General features: G+C 43.4%; 1 protein-coding gene across 2 annotated transcripts in view; it reads left to right on the top strand.

Annotated features, from left to right (window-relative positions):
- The window catches only part of SEMA3E (semaphorin 3E), a 185844-nt gene that overhangs the window by 112038 nt on the left and 51746 nt on the right, over nt 1-22060 (top strand). For both annotated transcript variants that reach the window (XM_083738743.1, XM_083738744.1), the window contains exons 3-4: nt 7171-7230; nt 9792-9911. In XM_083738743.1, the coding sequence (XP_083594869.1) occupies nt 7171-7230; nt 9792-9911 (180 nt within the window). The remainder of the gene's footprint in view (nt 1-7170; nt 7231-9791; nt 9912-22060) is intronic.

Genomic DNA, 22060 nt, shown 5'->3' with positions numbered 1-22060 from the left:
TGAACCGAGGTTTTATTTAACCGGCTTGGCTTCAACCTGATGGGTGAGTCTGATTAACAAATATTTTTTCAAAAACAGAAAGGAAACATGTTCATCACAGATGTGTTCGCTCTCTCATTAAACAATTGAATGATATCTTAGAAATTTCAGCAAGAAGGAATGGTTTAGGAATCTCCAAGGATGAAGCAATAAAAACTTGGGTGGATGTAAAATGCACTTGGATTTTTATGAGGCCATAACTTGAAAATAACTTAATGGGCAAAGAATGTAAGGTGGTCACTCTCTCTGGGCTCTTTACTTTATGGCTATTTCTTCAGGTCCCCAAAGGTCACTTGGTTCAAGAAACACATTTAAAATAAATTAAGTAGATTTTCTGTGTCGATCACAGCAAACTATGGCAAGTTCTTAAAGAAATGGGAGTGCCTGATCACCTCATCTGTCTCCTGAGAAATCTCTATGTGGGACAAGAAGCTACAGTTAGAACTGGATATGGAACAACTGACTGGTTCAAAATTGGGAAAGGAGTACGGCAAGGCTGTATATTGTCTCCCTGCTTATTTAACTTATATGCAGAATTCATCATGCGAAAGGCGGGGCTGGATGAATCCCAAGCTGGAATTAAGATCGCTGGAAGAAATATCAACAACCTCAGATATGCAGACGACACAACCTTGATGGCAGAAAGTGAGGAGGAATTAAAGAACCTATTATTAACCTATTAATGAGGGTGAAAGAGAAGAGCGCAAAATATGGGCTGAAGCTCAACATCAAAAAAACGAAGATCATGGCCACTGGGCCCATCACCTCCTGGCAAATAGAAGGGGAAGAAATGGAGGCAGTGAGAGATCTTACTTTCTTGGGCTCCATGATCACTGCAGATGGTGACAGCAGTCACGAAATTAAAAGACGCCTGCTCCTTGGGAGAAAGGCGATGGCAAACCTAGACAGCATCTTAAAAAGCAGAGACATCACCTTGCCAACAAAGGTCCATATAGTTAAAGCCATGGTTTTCCCAGTGGTGATGTATGGAATTGAGAGCTGGACCATAAAGAAGGCTGATCGCCGAAGAATTGATGCTTTTGAATTATGGTGCTGGAGGAGACTCTTGAGAGTCCCATGGACTGCAAGAAGATCAAATGCATCCATTCTGAAGGAAATCAGCCCTGAGTGCTCACTGGAAGGACAGATCCTGAAGCTGAGGCTCCAATACTTTGGCCACCTCATGAGAAGAGAAGACTCCCTGGAAAAGACCCTGATGTTGGGAAAGATTTAGGGCACAAGGTGAAGGGGACGACAGAGGACAAGATGGTTGGACAGTGTTCTCGAAGCTACAAACATGAGTCTGACCAAACTGCAGGAGGCAGTGGAAGACAGGAGTGCCTGGCGTGCTCTGTTCCATGGGGTCACGAAGAGTTGGACACGACTAAACAACAACAACAAAATAGATTCGCACTTGTGAGTTGCTTGTTTGTGTGTCCGGGTCCATGTGTGTGTTAAAAAAAACACATGTACAAAAAAGTTCTACTATTAATCCCCATATTTTCCCCTCTCTATCATCTAAGGAGCTCAGGAAGATTCAGGAGCTATCACATTTAAGCTGGGTTGTACGAGACTCCATTCACTTCACCGCTCAATCAGCTACCTACAATATGCCAAGCTGTCAGGGGTTCAAATAATATTCCTTTCAAATAAGATGAGGGCTTCTTCTGAGGCTACAGAGAGGCTAGGTGGGATTTTGTACTACTGTATATGTCTCATTTGCATAGCTGTTCTTTTTTTATGCTCAACCTGGTTACATTTATGTTATATTAAGTAAAGGTAAAGGTAAAGGGACCCCTGACAATTAGGTCCAGTCGTGACTGACTCTGGGGTTGCGGCACTCATCTCACTTTATTGGCCGAGGGAGCCGGCGTACAGCTTCCGGGTCATGTGCCAGCATGACTAAGCCGCTTCTGGCGAACCAGAGCAGCGCACGGAAACGCCGTTTACCTTCCCGCCGGAGCAGTACTTATCTACTTGCACTTTGATGTGCTTTCAAACTGCTAGGTTGGCAGGAGCAGGGACCGAGCAATGGGAGCTCACCCCGTCACAGGGATTCGAACTGCCGACCTTCCGATCAGCAAGCCCATGAGGCTCAGTGGTTTAGACCACAGCGCCACCCACGTCCCTTGTTATATTAAGTACATATATCTGAAATGGGATATAGATATTTATCCTTTTTTTTAAAAAAAGTTTTGCATAGCTCACTGTCTCCATCTAGTGTCACATTTGTATATTGCACTTTTCAACACATTTAAAACGCTTTATTTGCAGCTGTGTAGCTGAGTCCCAGATAACACACTGGGAAAAACTGCATCCCCAGTAGGTTTTTGTGGAAAATTGCAGTCAAATATAACTACCAAACTTAGGGCTAGTTAATGCATGAAGGGATTAAGATCATAGAACTGTATTCCTAGACTCCCCTGAAACGAATTTAAGTTTCCTTCTATTTCACGATCTATCACCATGTAAGCTCATTGAGATAAGATGTGCCTGAGCTTGCTTACTACAAGATAGGACTATTGTATCCCAATATTTCTGCCTGTGCTTTTGATGCTGCATGGAATAACATATGAATCTGATCTTTGGAGTTTGTAAGTAAAGCATGTAAACTTACTAATGGTGTGGTCTGTTCTTTGCAAGAGAGGTAGAGAGGGGAAGTGCTGAAAACAGACTAGAACAGAACAAAAAAAAATTCCTTCCAGTAGCACCTTAAAGACCAAGTTAGTTCTTGGTATGAGCTTTCGTGTGCATGCACACTTCTTCAGATACACTGAAACAGAAGTTTCCAGACCCTTCTATATAGTGAGAAGGTGGGGAGGGGTATTACTCAGAAGGGTGGTGGGAATGGGTGATTGGCAGATAGCTGTGATGAGCCTGTTGACGACTCTTAACGACTGCAATAGGTCTTACAGGAAAAAGCAAGGGGTGGGAAGGTGAAAAATGGCTTTGACATGTATAATGAGATAAGAATAGGTGAAAAATGGCTTTGTCATGTATAATGAGATAAGAATAGGTGAAAAATGGCTCATACCAAGAACTAACTTAGTTGGTCTTTAAGGTGCTACTGGAAGGATCTGAAGAAGTGTGCATGCACACAAAAGCTCATACCAAGAACTAACTTAGTTGGTCTTTAAGGTGCTACTGGAAGGATCTGAAGAAGTGTGCATGCACACGAAAGCTCATACCAAGAACTAACTTAGTCTTTAAGGTGCTACTGGAAGGAAATTTTTTTTGTTTTGACTATGGCAGACCAACACGGCTACCTATCTGTAACTGAGACTAGAACAGGATATTGAAAAGGTCTAACAGCCTACTAATCCCATGCTTCACTGTGCTGCATTATTCAGTGATTTTAAACTCTGCTGGGGGCTCTCTTGCCGGGGAGTGTGTTTAGCCCCTCACTTTGGATCTAGGGATTCAGTAAATTATTTTATTAATTACCCCACATTTTCTTTTTGCACTGTACTATCTGATATATTCAAGAGCAGGACATGGAACCTGACTACATTTTCTTTTTTTAATCATTATTATTTATTTATTGAGATCTACTATAAGACACACACAATACAATACGACACTATACAATACAATAACTTACTCTCCTAAACATAAAACGTACCTACACAAAACTATACTATACATACCTATAAACCTACCCCGCATGAACACCCACGTAGTGACTTGACTTCCAACCATTCTCATTGCACTAGTTTATTTTTCCTTTTAGCTTAAACACATTTCCTTATTTCTTTAATCTCTTCCTCCATCTCCACTCTAATTTCATTCTATTCTTTTTCTGGATTCAATCAATATCTGTCAGGAGTTCTACTTTCTCCACATAGATTTTAAGGTATTTCTTAAAGATAGTCCATTCCTTATTAACTTTTTGTACCATCTTTCCTCTAATTCTCCCCGTTAGCAATATGAAAGTATTCCCTCATTTTAGATAACCAGTCTGTTTTTGTGGGGACACTGCTACTTTTCAATTTTTTGGTGAATAGTATCCTTGCTGCCATGGTCACATACATAAATATTGGTCTGACTGTTTTGTTTTGTTTTTTAATTTCTTCTGTCATGATCCCCAAAAGAAAGGCTTTTTTTCAAATGAAAATCTAAACATCTTTTTCAGTTTGTTATAAATATTATCCCAAAATCCTACTATCTCTTTGCACTCCCACCATATGTGTAAGAAGGTGCCTGCCCCGTTATTGCATCTCCAGCAAACATCACTACAGTTTTTATACATTTTGGCCAATCTGACTGGGGTCAGGTACCATCTATACTGCATCTTCATTACGTTCTCTCTTAAATCATAGCATGCCTGACTACATTTTCTCATGTCATTGGTGCCAACACGCACCATGGCCACTCACTCCTCCCCAACACTATTCGCCATACTTTCTAGACACATCCACAATCTTTGTGCCAGGCAGGTAAGTGACCATATGGTCTGCCTGCCCATCACACACCCAACTACATCCCTAACTTTCAAATTGCCCACTATCAAAATTCTCCCACCTCTAGAGGTCTGTCTTTGACCCAAGAGGATAACTGCTTATCCCCCAACTTGTGGGGATCATCCTTATCCAAGAACCCCATTCTCTATGACAGCAGGGGAAATGTCTCCCAAGGAGCAGGACACAGCTGTCCCATCCACAAAAAGCCTTGTCCACCAAATTCTCTGCAATTCTTAGCTACTCTAGGCCTCAGGGGGAATGGAGCCATTCCCCAAGGGCCAGTGATTTATGGCACTGAATAAACACAGATGACTATGCAAAGCACTGGATAGCCACCACACCTCTGTCAGTAGTGTACACCTTAAAAAAAATAAGTGGGATAATTTTAGGTCACTCATTTCTAGTACTGATCTCCAGTGTATGGTCTAACATAGGCATAGGCAACCTCGGCCCTCCAGATGTTTTGGGACTACAATTCCCATCACCCCTGATCACTGGTCCTGTTAGCTAGGGATCATGGGTATTGTAGTCCCAAAACATCTGGAGGGCCGAGGTTGCCTATGCCTCGTCTAACAGAAGACATGTTTCAAAGCTACTTCCTGCTATCATTTCAGCTTCCCCCTCCAGCATAAATTCCTTGCATGCTTTGTGTATTTCAAAGGTGAAATAAATGTGATGGATAAAGAAAAATTGCTCGTGTTGAAATTTACAAAATGCTTCAGACGCTGACTCATGGTCATGACAGTTATTGAATAACTCTGTTTGAACAAAAAAAGTCACACACAAAGGCCAACAAAATGTGTGCTAGTATAATATCATTCCAGCTCAAATGCTCTGGAGTAATCACTGAGCGATAGGGATTGCCAGTTTGCCAAAAGGTTGTCATCTTGGCAAGCACCCAATACCAAGTTAAGGATGTAGTCATCATGAGGAATTCTCCAACAGTATATAATACCTAGGAAAATCACACATGGAGGGCTAAAGGCCACCATTTACAATCAATTAGTTTTTGGCTTTATGTACTGTGCAAACATAGCTTACATTATCTGTGTGGAAAATATTCAGCAATTAAACACTTGCAATCAAGGAGAGACAATGCATTGTGCAAAGGCTATAAATCCACTCATGTGCTGTCTGTGCATATGTGCAAAAAGGATGTTGGCCAAGTTACTTTATTCGGGTGAAAGATGGATTTATGCATGATAATACCCTTTAGTTGGCTCCATAATCTGCTGGTGAGAAGTTGCAAGTTTCCACGTTCTTGAACTTCATCCTGCTTTTCAAACATAAACTGTTTAAAACTCAGTCAGAAATAGATAATGGTTTGGATTTTGGCTGTCCATTGGGAATGCCCTGGAATGAATTGACTTACTGGACAATTGTATGGAGGCTAGATTATTTATCTGTTTATGTGTCTATTTACATGATATATTGATTCCCACCCCATCAAAGACCATTTTTGAGGAGGCTTAAGTATCATAAAAACAATAAACAAAAAATACCAGCTGGCAAAATAATATAACGCCCTCCTCCTCAAAAACTGAAGATGGGAAAAACAACATCTAGCAGAAGGAAGAACAACTGGATATTATTTTGGAGTGAACATTTTAAATATTTTGAAGAAATCCTGCACATATATACAATTGACAGACAGATAGCTGGAAGTTCTGTGTATTTTTATTTCTTTCCATCTATTCCTATTTCTTTTTTCTTCTTATCTTTCTCTGTTTCGTATCTCTTTGTTACCTGCTGATAGGACTCACCTTTTTATGTTTGGGACAAAAGTTGAGATATACTTGTGAGAGAAGACCTGTCCTGTCTCCTCCTCCTTTTTTGCTTTTTTAATTATTTTTAGGCTTAGATTTGTTTTTTATTGCATTTTGAAAAATCTTTTAAAAAAATTTAAGCCTCATTTTGCCTATTGTGTAGGCCAACCCATCCAAAATCATTTCTTCCTCAAGTATCCATGAACTTCTGTAAATGTCTGAATTCGTACTGCCTTTCACATAACCTCAGTTTCTTCCGATAAATTTTCACTTTCATTCTGCTTAGTCAAGAACAGAGGCTGCTCCATACAAGGAAAGATGAGCAAGAGGTTGGATTAGTATAAACTGAGAATTATAGCTTCATTTTACCATCACTGCATAAATTCCCAGCGCTCACAGGACAATTCTATACCTCCCTGCTGGTTTCAGATACCAATCCTGCTACATCATACAACATTGCCAGATTCTGCACAGCAGCATTCAATATTTGTCAGATGATAACCTGTGCCACAGGCTGGATGTGATGAGCACTCATACTGGAGTGCTCTGTAGACTGATAGCTGTGGTCTTATATATACTATCCTTTTGCATTCTTTCACCCTTGTCTGATGTTCCTAACCCTTCTTTTAGACTTTCTTAGCCTCTTTTGGATTCTTATGGATTCTTATGTATATATTCTGTTTTAACACCTTTTAGTTTAGTTTAGTTTTTTAAAAAACAAGTGGTTTTTAAAAAAGATTTTAAATGATTTTAAATTATTGTAGCCCTCCCTCCTTATGCTGGTCCACGACTATAATAAAGATTTGTTGTTGTTGTTGTTGTTGTTGTTGAGGCTGCTCCATACAAGGAAAGATAAGAATTACAGCTCCTTTATCCAGATTATTAAATAACTCATTTTATTACAGATTCATTGGCCTACTACATCCCTGCAGGTGGAGGAATGCACAATCAAAGGAAGATATGCTGTATGTATTAACTGGAATATTCCTATTTACTGAAGGGAGGGAACCCCTCTTTATGCAAGACCCCTCTCTCCCCCACATGCACAGGGCCCCCATTTTACATGGCACTCAAACAGGGTTGAAGATGTTTGCCTCCTTTGGCATCCACTCATGAACATTAGGGACGCAGGCGGCGCTGTGGGTTAAAGCCTCAGCGCCTAGGACTTGCCGATCGAAAGGTCGGCGGTTCGAATCCCTGCGGCGGGGTGCGCTCCCGCTGCTCGGTCCCAGCGCCTGCCAACCTAGCAGTTCGAAAGCACCTCCGGGTGCAAGTAGATAAATAGGGACCGCTTACCAGCGGGAAGGTAAACGGCGTTTCCGTGTGCGGCTCTGGCTCGCCAGAGCAGCAATGTCACGCTGGCCACGTGACCCAGAAGTGTCTCCGGACAGCGCTGGCCCCTGGCCTCTTGAGTGAGATGGGCGCACAACCCCAGAGTCTGTCAAGATTGGCCCATACGGGCAGGGGTACCTTTACCTTTACCTTTACATGAACATGAGGGCACAGCCCCCAGTTGCAGACCCTCCAAGTGCCCCTATTTTCCAGGGATGTCCCTGATTTAGAGAAGCCGTTCCTGTTTCTGATTTGATATCTGAATGTCCCGCTTTTCTGAAGGACGACCCTATCTTCATTGGAGAAATGTTGGAGGGTATGGAGTTATCTGACCCCTGAGCTGCCTGAAGGCAATCCTGAATAGTGAAGGGTTTTTTAAAATGTTTAATTATGTTTTTATGTATGTTGGAAGCCACTGGGCAACCCAGTAAAATGTGTGGGGTATAAATAGTAATATTATCATTATGGAATGGGATGTCCTTATTTTCATCAGAGAAATGTTGGAGGGGAGAGGGAGCGCTTGACCCTGCCTTCATTCTGGTTTATATGTTATTCCTTTCCTTCGAGATCATAGAAATGAGGCTTAAGCCCTGAACTGACCACCTTAGAATCATAGAATCATAGAGTTGGAAGAGACCACAAGGGCCATCGAGTCCAACCCCCTGCCAAGCAGGAAACACCATCAGAGCACTCCTGACATATGGTTGTCAAGCCTCTGCTTAAAGACCTCCAAAGAAGGAGACTCCACCACACTCCTTGGCAGCAAATTCCACTGTCGAACAGCTCTTAGAGCAGGAGAGGCACACAGGTGTATTCCTGTTATCCGCATGTTATAAAAAAAGCTGACCACCTGCAACATAGGCCACATTGTTCTAGCAGCCCTGGTGGGTACAAGAGATAAGCAGCCAGCACCTCACCCGGGACAGCTCTTTGATACCTGGTGTAACAGCTGATCAGATCACAGATTAGCCCAACAGCATATTCCATAAAGGTTATAGCACTGACTGAGGGAGTCTCCTAGGTGTATGTAAAGAGTTCTTCTGTTATTTTAATGTGACATTGAGGCCCATCAGTTCAGAAGGCTGCACATGAAACCATCTTTAAGGTTATAGTTTTCAAGAGCGTAAGATTTTACCATGGATAGCTTATAAAAATATTAAATACTGAAGTCACTTTCTCTCTGCCATTTAAAATAACTTCTTCTTTTGACTTCCTAAGCTTTTTATCTCATATCTGTTTCAGAAAAAATAAAAACATCCCCTTCAAAAAATTTTCAAAATGCATAACTCAAAACATGTTGATTTCGATGCACCTTGCTTATAACTTGCTTCAGTCCTGACATTTAGCAGACGTTTTCGCGCTTTTCTAAATCACTTGTTTAGTAGTGATTTAGCACTACTGCATCCTTTGATAGCAGGCCTGGACAACTTGTGAGCTGTCAAGCCAAACATAGCTCAGCTTTGAGGACTCTCCCACCAGGACTTGGTTTTGGAGTCTGCTTGGAACTGCAAAACCTAGAGGCAGTCAGATACCTGGCCGGCCACAACACCTTTGCAAAGAAAAATGAGACCCCTTACAATAGGTTAGAAAGGGGGGGTTTTGCAAGGGTGTCTTGTCCTATTTAAAAGTTGCTAGGCCTCCAGGTTTGGCCTGATGTTTGGGGGGTTTAGGCTGTGATCTTATACACAGTTATCTTCTAGAAGTAAGCCCCAAAGGGACATGCTTTTGAGTAGGACTGAGTATAGTCATGTGTTGTCACCTTCGTTCTCGGAGTTTCCAAGAAGCAGTATATAATATTAGCATTAGAATATGGAAAGAAGGCCTAGGCCCCTTTTCTGCTTGGCTTGTTGAAAGGAATGTGATTTCTTACTATTAGTTCTTCTCTCACATCCATCAGACTCTGCCTCTGATGCACCAGATGTTCTTCCCTGCCTCCATCACCTCCCAATTTGGCTGCCCCCCTCCTCTCGCAGGCTCCTCTTCCGGATTCCCTGAGTCTGAGGCTCCAGAGTCCTGCCAACTCACCCTTCTCTGTGGAAAGGGAACTTCCATTTAGATTTGGAAAGCACATCCGTATGCCAGATGGATAGAAGAAATTTGTTCAAAGTGCAGTCTTCATGATGTCACCTCAAGAGACAGAAGGATTGCTTTTAAACGAGGCCTACTTAATTGCAGTTCTTATCTCTCCTCTTAGGAAGAGTGCGCAAATTACATCCGTGCCCTGCACCGATTCAACCGAACACACCTGCTGGCCTGTGGGACAGGAGCTTTTGATCCCGTCTGTGCCTTTATCCGAGTTGGCCATCAGTCAGAGGTAAGAAACACTCTGCACAATTAGCCCAAAGAAGTCCTCTGTGAGTATGGGAGTGGGGAAACTTTGTACAATCTTCCTTCGGGTCTCTGTGGCTGCTGTCTTGGGACTGAAGGTCCCCACACCAGCTGCATGGATTCTTTATCGGCTCTCGGAAACCACCCTTTCCCCGAAGGCTGCAGAACCACAGATGGTGAGCTAGACAGGAGCTTCAGAGCCACTGCTGAAGGACCCAGCTAGTTGTAGGTGAAGCTGCTTAGAAGGAGAGGAAGACAAGGCCATGAGCCTTGAAAGGTCTACAGCTCCTAAGCTCCCAGCTTCATTGAATTGCTTCATTGACGAAGCCTTTGGGGAAAGTGATACATACTATGACAGCCAACGTGGTACCAAAGAGAGATAGGACCATTATTACTAAGGAGCCCTGCATTCTGGTCAGAATGCGTCTGTGGAGAAGGAAAGCTAGTTGTGAAGACCAAGACAGCCAGACCTATTGGCTCTCTAAGCTGCCTTTCTAATTCCAGAGCCAAGTGTGATGGTCACAAGACCACCATGATTCTTACATGAGTGTGATTAGTTGTGTTGTATCATTCATACTCTCCCAATAAGAAAATAGAAAAGGGTATAATGTTCAGAAAGCAGCATTAGATTTGATTTAATGTATTTTTATTGCATGAACTTTCAGCTGGAGCAGAGAGAGCCTAGCAGCTTAGGGGTAAACAGCAACTGACATCCCTACAGACACAGCAAAGAAGCTTAGAAAATATATGCAGTTACAAAGACTGTCCTTTCCATTTACAGTTTTTATCCAAACATATCAGAATGTTTGCCAGAATAGTTTGCATTTTATTATAAACTATCAATCAAAGAGTGTGTACATATAAATTCTAGCCATAATTCCCAACAGAAAAAAGTATTGCTGAATGATTTCCTAGGGAAAGATTTGGATGAATTGAATAGGATCTGCTGTTTCCTAGGATATTGAAAATCTCCTCCTAATTGCTTGGAGCAGAATTCGTGAGCGATATTTACATTGGTGTAAAAATACTGTATACAAATCACATATATTTTTCATCAAATGTTACACTTGTTTTGAAAGTGTGGTTTCAGTCAGAGACATTACTATAGGAATGACATCCATGTTTATGCATGCTCAGCCTGAGTAAATGTTCTCGCTATAGCAGTAATATACCTTGCATTCTCAATTTAAGGCCTGCCAGCTGGAGCTGTTACCTTAGTCTTGTTTGTCAAACAGGCTATAGGGAAGCAAAAACCTCTGAAGACCATACATGTCAATGGATATACTATTGGTTTTGTGAAGGAATGTTCACAATCACCCTAGTACAGCAATGCACTTTGTATATTTGTATTCTTAGGCTGCATTTTTTGTTTTGCTGATATGTATATCAGCGTATGTGGCCTTTGTTGTTGCTTCAAGATACATCTATCAAGAGCCAAGAGCCTAGATACGTAGCTAAATAGTCCCTCTTCCTCCAACCCTGTTCAGATGAACTATATAGATAATAAAAAATAACTAGAATCTGCCTCCCCACCACCCACCCATTTCAAACCAGCCATTGTGTGTGTAGGTCCCCAAGCCACCCCTCAAAATAATTCACACATCACACGTAATTTTAGTTTAAGGCACTATTTTTGCCACAACTTTATTAAAATACAAAATCTGTGAGTGGTTGTTTAGACATTGGTTCTGACTATCTGTCCCCATGCCTGGGACAGAACTGACATTCCGAACGCCAATCGGAAGCCAGTAGAAGGGAAAGTCAATGTTGGGGATCAGTTGAGCTGAGCGTCGGTCCCTCACCGCTCACCCAACCAGCTCCCCAAAGCTTGCCGGCCCTGGTCCCATGACAGGGATTGGACGAAATCGTGGCAAGCCCCAGGATTCCTTTAACGGAATTCCCTCCAGTGCCATTGGAAGGGGAGGCACAGCCTATCCTGACCCCTCCACCACCAGCTTTTTATAACCAATGCCTAACCGCAACCTTACAAGTTGTGACAAATTGCTAAGTAGTAGGCAAAAACCAAGTGGCACCAGCCAATCAGCCAAATGGCAAAATTCCTACTAGGCCCCTGCACCAAGGCAGGCGACCCCATGACAGGCAAAGCAAGGTCAACACCAGGGCGGGTGGGTGGGTGATCCAATGCACCCTGCAAAAGAGAAAGCAAAACCCAGAGTGCCCCGGTATTTAAAGACTATGGTCCCACCCACCAATTTGCTACATGCAATTTGCCACAGCAACCCGCTCAGCCACTCGATGCACCAGTCAATAGCCATTAACCTGCCTGGCAACACAGGGCTGGCCTGGCGGCCCACACCGCAGCACGCGCTCTCATTTAATGGAGAACACGCTTTGCACACACACCCCTTTTCTTGGATTGCCATTTGTTAAATAGGTTCCCACCCACAGAGAGCTATTTTACAATCTATCTAAAAATGTTAGTTGTTATGTTAGTGTGCTGCCTATTCACTTTATCATTTTTGTTAGTTTACGTGGAAATTGTTTGATTTGGTTGTGCACTTTTTGATGATTTTATTGTTTATGACTACTTTTTATGTTTGTAAATATGCAATCTCTTATATGTTGTAAGCCGCCTGAGCATGGTTTTAACTTTGGAAAGGTTGCAACCAAACAAAACGTCAGATTGATTGATTGGTGTTTTTTTGTTTTTAATTATTTGTAGTCACTCTACTTCTATGATATTGTGAGTTGCCTTGGGTGGGTTACGTCCCCTAGAGGCAGCCTATAAATGATTTTCGAAATAAATAATGCGTCCAGTAGAAAAGGCTGCCAATGGTTTGTTCCGCTTCAGCATTGACTAAATGCTCTGTAATTAATTACTCAGTGAATTCTTGCAGGCCTGTTTCTCATTCTTGGTTCTGTTAGCTGTTTTGTGAGCTTCCATGTATTTCCTCATCAATCAATCAATTAAAATGAAAAATGCATAAAATGAGGAGGGATGTAGCTAAGAGGCTGAGCTCAGAATCGGGAAGACAGCAGTTCAAATTTCACCTCCTCCACGAACTCATGAACTCAGACACACAGCCTCATTCCCCAGTACAGTGGTACCTCAGGTTACATACGCTTCAGGTTACATACGCTTCAGGTTACAGACTCCGCTAACCCAGAAATAGTGCTTCAGGTTAAGAACTTTGCTTTGGGATGAGAACAGTAATTGTGCTCCAGCGGCGCGGCAGCAACAGGAGGCCCCATTAGCTAAAGTGGTGCTTCAGGTTAAGAACAGTTTCAGGTTAAGAACGGACCTCTGGAACGAATTAAGTACTTAACCTGAGGTACCACTGTACATACATGGGAGTTATGCTCACTAACCTATATATACTATAGGTTATACTAACCTAGGTAGCTGTTGTGTAAGGATTATAGCAAGCTCATGTCCGTGAAGCATTTTGAAGACTCAGAAGTGCTCCACGGAAGGCAATGGTTGTTCTGATTGCTGTGGTTGTTAATTCTGTCTGGATTGTACTGGGATGTTTGATTCCCACCGTATCCCTAGCCTTTCAAGCCACTGGGCTTTTTCTTCATTTGTTTTTTTAAAAAAACAAACAGAATGCTAAAGCTGCAATTCTCCCTATGTAGACTTGAACGTGCATCCCACTGATATCAGTAGGCAGTACGCCACAAGGAATTCAATAGGACTTGATTTTGAGTGGCTGTGGTTAGGAATGCACAGTACATCTCATTGATTTCAGAGTAGCTTGCTCATAAGTAACTGTCCTTAGGACTAAAGCCTTAGAGCTGTAGTGGATGAGTTTGAGCCCCGCATGATGAAAAGAAATGCACAAACATTTTGATCCTCCCCCTTCCCCCAAAATAGCATTCTGGGGTGCATGCTAATCTAGAACCCTTTCTCTGACTCGTTTGTTTTGTATTTGATTTTTCCGCTGCCATGAAACAATAAGGGGCTTCTGCTCACCTGTTTTAGCTCTTAATTTGACACAAACAAGGTTAGGATTAGGGTGTAAATCTACCTGAGCCCAGCATTTCCAACTGCACTTTTTTTACCTGCCATTTATTATCTGTTGAGCTCCAGTGCATTGTTTGAATTCACAGATTTCAGTTCATTGTTTCTGCTCTTTGTCCTTCTCATGCAGCCTGCAAATAGATTCCCTTAATTCTTTCAGTAGTTATAGGCACCTAGGAAAAGCGCTACACCTATCACAAGGGAACTGGGATATAAACTTATACAGCTGTCACAGGATCTAAATGTGGCCTATGGAATGTCCCTGGACATGCATGTATTGGTGTTGTGTTTTTTTATTAAAAAAAAAAAAACACCAGGCATTTAAAACTGACAAGTTGAAATGCTTTTTATTAATAGTCTCCATAACCAAAATTTATGTTATGGCTCCCCACTCCGCACATCTGACAAGTAAAGGAAATGTGGATAAATGGATATTGTTATATTAATAAGACATCTGTTATATAGGATTAGTGATATTAGTCAACCGTGAGGCCATGTGACAAAAGTATTGAAAAATGTGTTTCACCTCATGGTAAGTTATAAAACGCTTGCGTGAATCCACCAGCTGAAAGAAAAGGAGAGCCGTTTCTAAGTCCTGTGGCACCTTCAAAGATGAACAAATGTTCTGGGGCGTGAGCTTATATGAGGCAGACTTCACCCAAGGCATGAAGTATTTACCTAAATTGGTGTAATGAGAGAAGGGTTGTTGTTTTTTTTAACTGATGAGGTAAAGTGGTTAAATAATACAGTATAATGACCACTCCCCGCATTAACTGTGGCGCGGCTTTTGCGTGGTCGCGCGCAGCCCCCCGGAGACTACTAGACCCCCGGCAAGGTAGCTGGCTTCGCTGCCCCCCGAGTTGGATACCTATAGGTTCCCACCTGGCCTCGTCAATTAGCCAATCCTGGCGGGGGGGGGGGGCATTGCCAAGGGAGCTGGCCAGGAAGAGTTAGGACCGCCCACACGCACAATAGAGGGTGTAATTTACCTGTTGGTCCTGTTGCTCCTGAACTTCCCTCACCCTGCCCTCCCTCAGTTTATGCCTTCTTTTGCAGTTTAACCTTCTTTACAGCTATGCAGGTGCTGTTGCGGTCCTAGATGGTCGCCGTTGAGGGACCGGGAAGGAATTCCCCTGCATTGGCAGGTTTCTTCTTCCCCGTAGCAAAACGTCACAACTTTGGTGGTTTGTAGGCCTTGGGAGGAATCCTTTAGTCTATCTTCCCTCAATTGGGGGGGGGGCATGAAGTGGTGACCCATGCCCCCCCCTGCAGCGGCGAACCCAGGGTTACTCGTTAAAGGGGTTGCTTTGAGGGGAGGCGCTGGCCATACGCCAATGGGTTGTCAGTGCTCTCTCCCACGATGCGGTGAAATGGGGGGGGGGCAGACTCTCTGCTTGAACAGATATTCTCCAGAGTCAGCCCAATCCCCACATACTTTGGATAACCCTGATGTTTCCCAGATCCCCGGCTGGGGACTGGGAGGGATAAATGCCCAATGCCTAAGCCAAGGTCTTCCTACATCTGAGAATTTAATAAAGTTGTGGCCAATTTTAATCCCATAACACGTTGTCAGGTGTCATTATTCCTCCCAGGGGTCGCCTGGGGTTTGGGGGGTCTCCGCCTGTCCTTGCAAAACAAAGTAGTGAGTGACCAGCAGCCACTGGTAAAGAGCAGATTAGGAAGTTCTGTGGTTGAAGGGAACACCTAAAGAAGGGCTATTGCATTCATTCATTTCCCACTCCCAGGATTCTGAAGTCCATGTTGCAGAGCTGAATTTGACCCAGGTCAAGTTCATCTGTGAACTCCAATTCCATGGCTTCATAAATGCAAATTGAACCAAATTTCTCTCCTTATTCCTACCCTGTGCTTGATTTGCTTCTTCTGACAATGGAGATTGAGGCCCTTTTGACAAAAGCTGTATTATCAAAACTGTAGCAATAAGTAAAGAAAAAGAGAACTATTGACTCAGCTGGTTCTTTAAAACTAGAGTAGTTGACCTTTGTAATGAAGGCACTTATTAATACTTCTTGAGCAAACTACTGCAGAGAAAGTCAGGTCTCATTGTTTTGAAGGAGTCTTTGTATGAGACATAGGATGTGTGGATAGCTGGAGAAGCCATGGCTTTGTCTTGTTATACACTTCTCTGTGCACATCCTGCCAGTGTGAAATGAGAACTGGGGGTAAAAATGCATTATTGGGGTTTTTTTTGAAAAGTCTAGTCACAGCCTTTCCTGGTACCATATGACCCACTGCCTGTTCTTTCCCTCAGGTGGTCACGCCAGATGTGTGAAATCACTCAGCCTTTAGGTACATCGTCCAAAGAGCATTTAGACCTTTATCTAACTACACCAAAACCAGAAGAAGCAGAGTGGGCTTATAGTTTGTGGTCCACACTTAACCCCAGCTTGCCGTGAGGAGGGGGGATAAGATTTAGGTTCATGCATTTTCTTTCTGCTCTACTCTTGTGCACAACACAAGTAGAAAGGGACCTGAAGTCTATGTATATACATCTGCACGTGTGATTCAAGCACCAAGGCAAAAAAAAGGTGCAAGATTTGCACAAGGGAAGCCTCCCTGCATATGGATTGTTTTGAGTTCCATCATAAGCCCAGAGCCACGTGACGTGATGCTCGGTAAGAGGTGCACATTGTGGTTGTTAATCACCCACTCTGTTCTTCAGTACTCTTGATGTAAGATTGTCCTCATGAGCAATAAATTATTTTCTGCCTGATCACACCTACATTCTGTGGCCTCGCTGATTCATAAGAGAGCCAAAGGAACAATGGGCAAGTTTCAACGCAACCTCAGAATTCAAATTTTCATATTGTATAAGGGTCAGACTATTTGTCTGGCATAGTGTCATCTACTCTGTCTGGTAGAAGCTCTTACGATTACCTACTTCCAGAACCTTATCAGCAAGAGCCGCCAGAGACTGAACCTGGAACAGTCAGCATGCAAAGTCCTTTCGCTGAGCATGTGCTCTGCTGCTGTTCTTGATCATCAGGACCTCAAATCCATTCTGGGATTTACTGCATAGTGTTACAGCATAGAGATCTGATGCTTCTGTCAAAATGAAAAGATAAATAATGTACTCCAAATTTAACAGAATACTTGAGTGGATCCGTGCTGTTATGGTCCCTGCCTTCTTCCTGAATTGGGAAAAGGTAAATTAAAATTTCATTTTGAATTGGTGGCTGATGCATAATCCATCGGTCTGACCTAAATGTCACTGCATATCATTGTCACGGTGCTACCTTATCATTATAGGCTCTGTGTCTTCTAATAGCTGAGATACTTTTCTTCCCTTTGTGGCAGAGCATATGCTTAGCGTGCGAAAGATACTGGGTTCAGTCCCTGGCAAATTCAGGAAGGGTTAATCAGAGGAACCCCACTGCTGCCTTCATGTCTCTGTGTTTCAAACATAGGCATTCAAATTCAAATTTATTTATTTACGGCTATTAGCCCATAAAATATGTACAAACCTAAAAGCACAGAAACATAAAAACCAATACATCTAACAACAGAAGGGGAACACCACGATGCAAGGGTGGGTCATTGAGCAGTGACAAATAACAGCTTGGGGCCCGGAAAAATCCAAGGGACGGTTCACAGAAAAAGGAGAACTGGAGACGAGATCCGTCATGCACTCTCATCATAACTGTCCGATTAGTTTTTGTTGTTGATGTTGTTTTTTGGTGGTTTTTGTGTGTGAGATAACCGCATTCAGGAATCTCGCCACCTGCAGAGTTACAGAAGGATCTGTATCCTGCAAAAGCAGTGCAGCATGTGACTCAACAGGCCTGCCAACCAAGCGCAGTAAAGCAGGACCCAGGAATTTAGTCCTGGCTATGCTATGTAAGGGACAGTTGAACATTATATGTGGAAGAGATTCAACTGTTTTCCCGTCACACTCGCATAGCGGAGACACCAAACCCTTGGAAAATCTGTGGCTCAGCAGGTTCGATGGAAAAACATTGAACCTTGCACGAATAAATGCAAGTCGGTGTGGTACAGATGAAAGAGATGACATATATGATGGAAGGCCAAGTGGTGGGGTTATTCCATGATACCTGGGGGAGCAGACACCCCCACCCCTGGAGAGGTTGTGTTGATTTTCAATGTCTGCTAATCTTTGCTCGATAAGGCTTTTGGCTGAGCGTAGGTTCATCTTTAAGGAGTCTGCTGGGGAAATTCCGATGCTCAGAAGTTTGGCATGGATTTTTCCAACCCACGGATTAACAAAGTCATCCCGCCAGAGGCACTGAAAGAGGTAATGGTCGGGAAGCCTATGCCAGCTGGACAGCCAGTAGCCAAAGACTCGCTTCCAGATGACAGTCTCCAATGATGCAGTCCTTAGCTCCAGATGTATGGCTGCATTGCTCACACACATAGGGAGTTTCAGGAGGCGACGGAGAAACTGATTCTGCAATGTCCCCAGCGATGTTAAATTGGACCCTGGGGCCCAGAGTGGGGCAGCATAACAGAGGGTGGAAACCACTTTTGCGTGGTACACCTTCAATGCAGAAGGGATGTGGGAGGCTCCATCGACCGCAAAAAATTGGAGTAGAGTGTAAAGTATTGTTTTCCCTTTGTTCAGTAAATACTGTATCTGTGGCTTCCAGCTTAGGTTGTAGTGAAAAAAGACTCCCAGGTATTTAAATTTGAAAACCTGTTCTAATTGGACTCCATCTAACTTCCAGCTGTAAGTTTTCCGAGACCTGGTAAAGACCAGTACTTTAGATTTTCCATGATTAATTGTCAGATGGTTGAGTTTGCAATAAGCCGCAAAAATCTTTAGAGCTCTGCATAAACCGACTCTAGTGTAGGAAAGGATCGCTGCATCGTCAGCATATAGGAGCAGAGGGCAGCGAAAATCAGCTAGGCGGGGGGCATGAATGTTGGCTTGAGACTCACTCAGAAAGAGCTTCATGTCGCTAATAAACAAGTTGAAGAGGAGTGGGGCCAAAATGCAGCCTTGGCGCACTCCTCTATTTATTGGGACCTCATTGGATAGGTTTCCCGCCGGTGTGAGTCTCACTCTAGCCGACGACCCGTGGTGTAATTGGGTTATAAGCCATAACAGCCTTCTATCTATGCCCCATCTCTCTAATTTCTTCCATAGACAGTTTCTTGGGATACTGTCGAAGGCGGCCTTTAAGTCTATGAAAGCGACACATAGGCGCCCCCGACTCGGGGCAGAATATTTTCTGGCAAGATGATACATAATTACCATATGGTCCGTGGTCGAATAATTGTTCCTAAAGCCCGCTTGCTCATGGCCAATCAAATTTGAGTCGTATGCCCAATGGGACAGCTTAGACAGCAAAAATTTTGCATAGATTTTCCCGATGATAGACAAAAGGCTGATGTTCCGGTAGTTCTCTGGGTCAGCAGGGGGACCCTTTTTATGGACTGGTACGATCACGGCCTCCTTCCATGACCTAGGGATAAGCCCCGTAGAATTAATTGCATCAAAGACTTTGGCCAGAATTTCAGCCCACCACCTCGGTTGCGCAACAATAGCCTCAGCAGGGACTAGATCCGGCCCAGGGGCTTTGCCCGTTTTCAGATCTAGTATCAAGTCCATTATCAGCTCTGGGTCGGTAGAGGGCCACAAAGGTAGATGGTCGGCTCGGAATTCCGTGGATGAATTGGATTCCTCTGCCAAAGAGAAATATTTACTCAAGAATTGTTCCCATGTGGGCGCAGGGATAATCGCCAGTGGGTACTTCCTTCCTCTTTTGTTTATCAGAGCCCAAAATTCCTGTGGTCTGCGGGATCTAGAGGCCGCAATCAAGGCTCGCCAACGCTTTTGGTACCATTCGCGTTTGGCCAGCTTTAAAGTCTGTTTGTATGCTCTTTTGGCTTGTAAATAGGAGGGTGGTAGAGCCTGGGCATTAGAGTTTTTGTATTCATTATAAATAGAATGAAGAAGGGATCTTGCTTGTTTGCAAGAGGTGTTAAACCAAGGGGCCCCAGTACTGCAATGCGCCACTTTCGCCTTTTGAGGAGGTGATGTAAAAAAAGTGGTAAGGTTTGTTATAAGAAGGTTAAAAAGTTTCAAAACCGAATTGAAGTCTTGTAAATCAGTAGTTACTTGAGGTAGATAGGCAATGATTTCCCTATGAAAAAATTCCTGGTATTTTTGGGCCACAGCCTCCGACCATTTGATCCCTCTTATTTTGGTCGATGATGCGGTTTCCAGAAGGACTGAGTGTTTATAGTCCTTCTGGCACCGGAACAATGACAAAGTGGTCACTATTGGAAGGTGATCACTGAAATGTTGGTTTTCAACTTGGAAGGAAAGTACATTAACGGCCAAATTTGCAGAGATCAAGAAGTAATCGATAACACTGTTAGATGCTAGTCCCAGGTGAGTGAACTCCCCCGGTATGTCGGGGGGGAAGGTGCCGTTCAAGAAGACTAGATTCAGGCGAATGGCCATTTGGTAAAGGGTCACTCCTGCTTTGTTTACTCTGTTGTCCTTTGAAGTTCTAATTCTGGCATGTTCCAAGTCAAAGTTGTCCAAGCATGGGGGAGTCCACCGTTTGGACTTGGTTAGTAGGTCCCAGTTTGTGGCAATACGAGCATTAAAGTCTCCCCCAATTAAGGAGTACGAGTTAGGGCATTTGGTATGACATGACAATAGGTGATTTTCAAATGATTCCCATCTCCAATCAAGATCAGGTGCAGAGCCTTCAGGGGGGAGATAGGCATTAGTAATTAGTAATGAGGACTTCCCTTCTGCGATCAGTCCAGATAGAGCAAAAGGCGGGGAAGCCCGTACCAGAGTGAATTTGGCGTGAAGTTGGAGTGAGATCCCAATCAAAAGACCCCCTTTGGGGCGACCACCTTTCAAGGAAGGGGAGGCCGGAAGTGTTAGAAGATCAAAGCCGTCTATGGTAATCTCTTCCTCATCCCATGTTTCTTGGAATAGAATGATATTAAATGAATTTATATACTTCCTGAATTCGGGATCTGATTTCTTGGTTCTCCAACCAGCAATGTTCCAGCTAAGTATTGATAATGTCAGATCCTTGTGCTGTCCCGGTAATTGTCACTTTGAGTTGTTTAATAGGTTCTTGGAGATAGGAGGAGGACCCATAAAGAAATCAGTAATTTTAGTTTGTGCGGATAAGGTCTTCTTCTGTGTTGGTCGAATCCATGATTTGGTAACATTAACAGGCAGGGAGGGCTTTGCCGGGGAGGAAGAATTAGGCAAAGTTGGTGAGGTCGAATGCTGTTCATTGAGGTGAGTAGTAGTAGGTCTTTGATGGGCTATACTAGTAGATCCATCAGAGTTGTCAGTCTTAACCAGGGTAGCGCTAAGAGGTGTTCCAGCCATCACTTGTAGTTGTTGCGCAGAAGGAGAAGAATTATCACGCAGATGTATAGAAGGACGTGAGCGTGGGGATGGTGCATGCATAATCATTTCCTGGTGATCTTCAGACAGGGTAGATTCTAGCTCTGGCATTGAAGCAAAGGATTCTTCAACTTCCATATTTTGATTGGACATAAGGTCAGAGACGGGAGTGTTGAGTTTATCGACTTCCTCCACGGTAGAATGGTGCTGTTGGTCAACAGGTGACTGCTGATTCAGATCAGTAGGGGGTAACAAAGTAGCAGGTTGAAAGCTTATCAAGGCATTTGATGGAGACGCCTTGTGGGACGTGGAGCGCCTGCTCTCCTCTCTCGTCGGCATAAAGGGGTCCCCTAGCGATAGGAGTCTTTGTTTGAGTAGATCCAATCTGTCGAGAATAGCCTGCTGTTCTTCTGAAGGGAGTTTTCCATAAGAGGAGATAAGATTTCTCTCTTCAGGGATATTCCAATCTCCGCTTGCAATTGGATCATCCCTCAGCGTAACTAGATGGGCACTTGGGGTCGCAGGTGGAACAGGGGGTACCCGGCTAGGTGTTTTTTCCTTTATTATTGGAACAGAAGGAGGTAACGAGCATTCATTGTCGGTTAAGAAGTTGGCAAAAAGAGGTTTGACACTCGTGTCCTTAAAGACTCTTGTTGTTACAATCTCCCAGGCTGCCAGCTGGTCTTTTTGTCTTGCAAGAAGATGTGGGACCCTTGCAGACTGGAAGGAGAGCATAAATTTCCTTGGCCAGGGCGTGGCATTTAGGGGTACTACAGATATAAGATCTATC

This window comes from Podarcis gaigeae (assembly GCF_964106915.1).
Source record: "Podarcis gaigeae genome assembly, chromosome: 5".
Taxonomy (NCBI): domain Eukaryota; kingdom Metazoa; phylum Chordata; class Lepidosauria; order Squamata; family Lacertidae; genus Podarcis; species Podarcis gaigeae.
The sequence above is the reverse complement of the archived record's forward strand: the minus strand, read 5'-3'. Positions and strand labels throughout refer to the sequence as shown.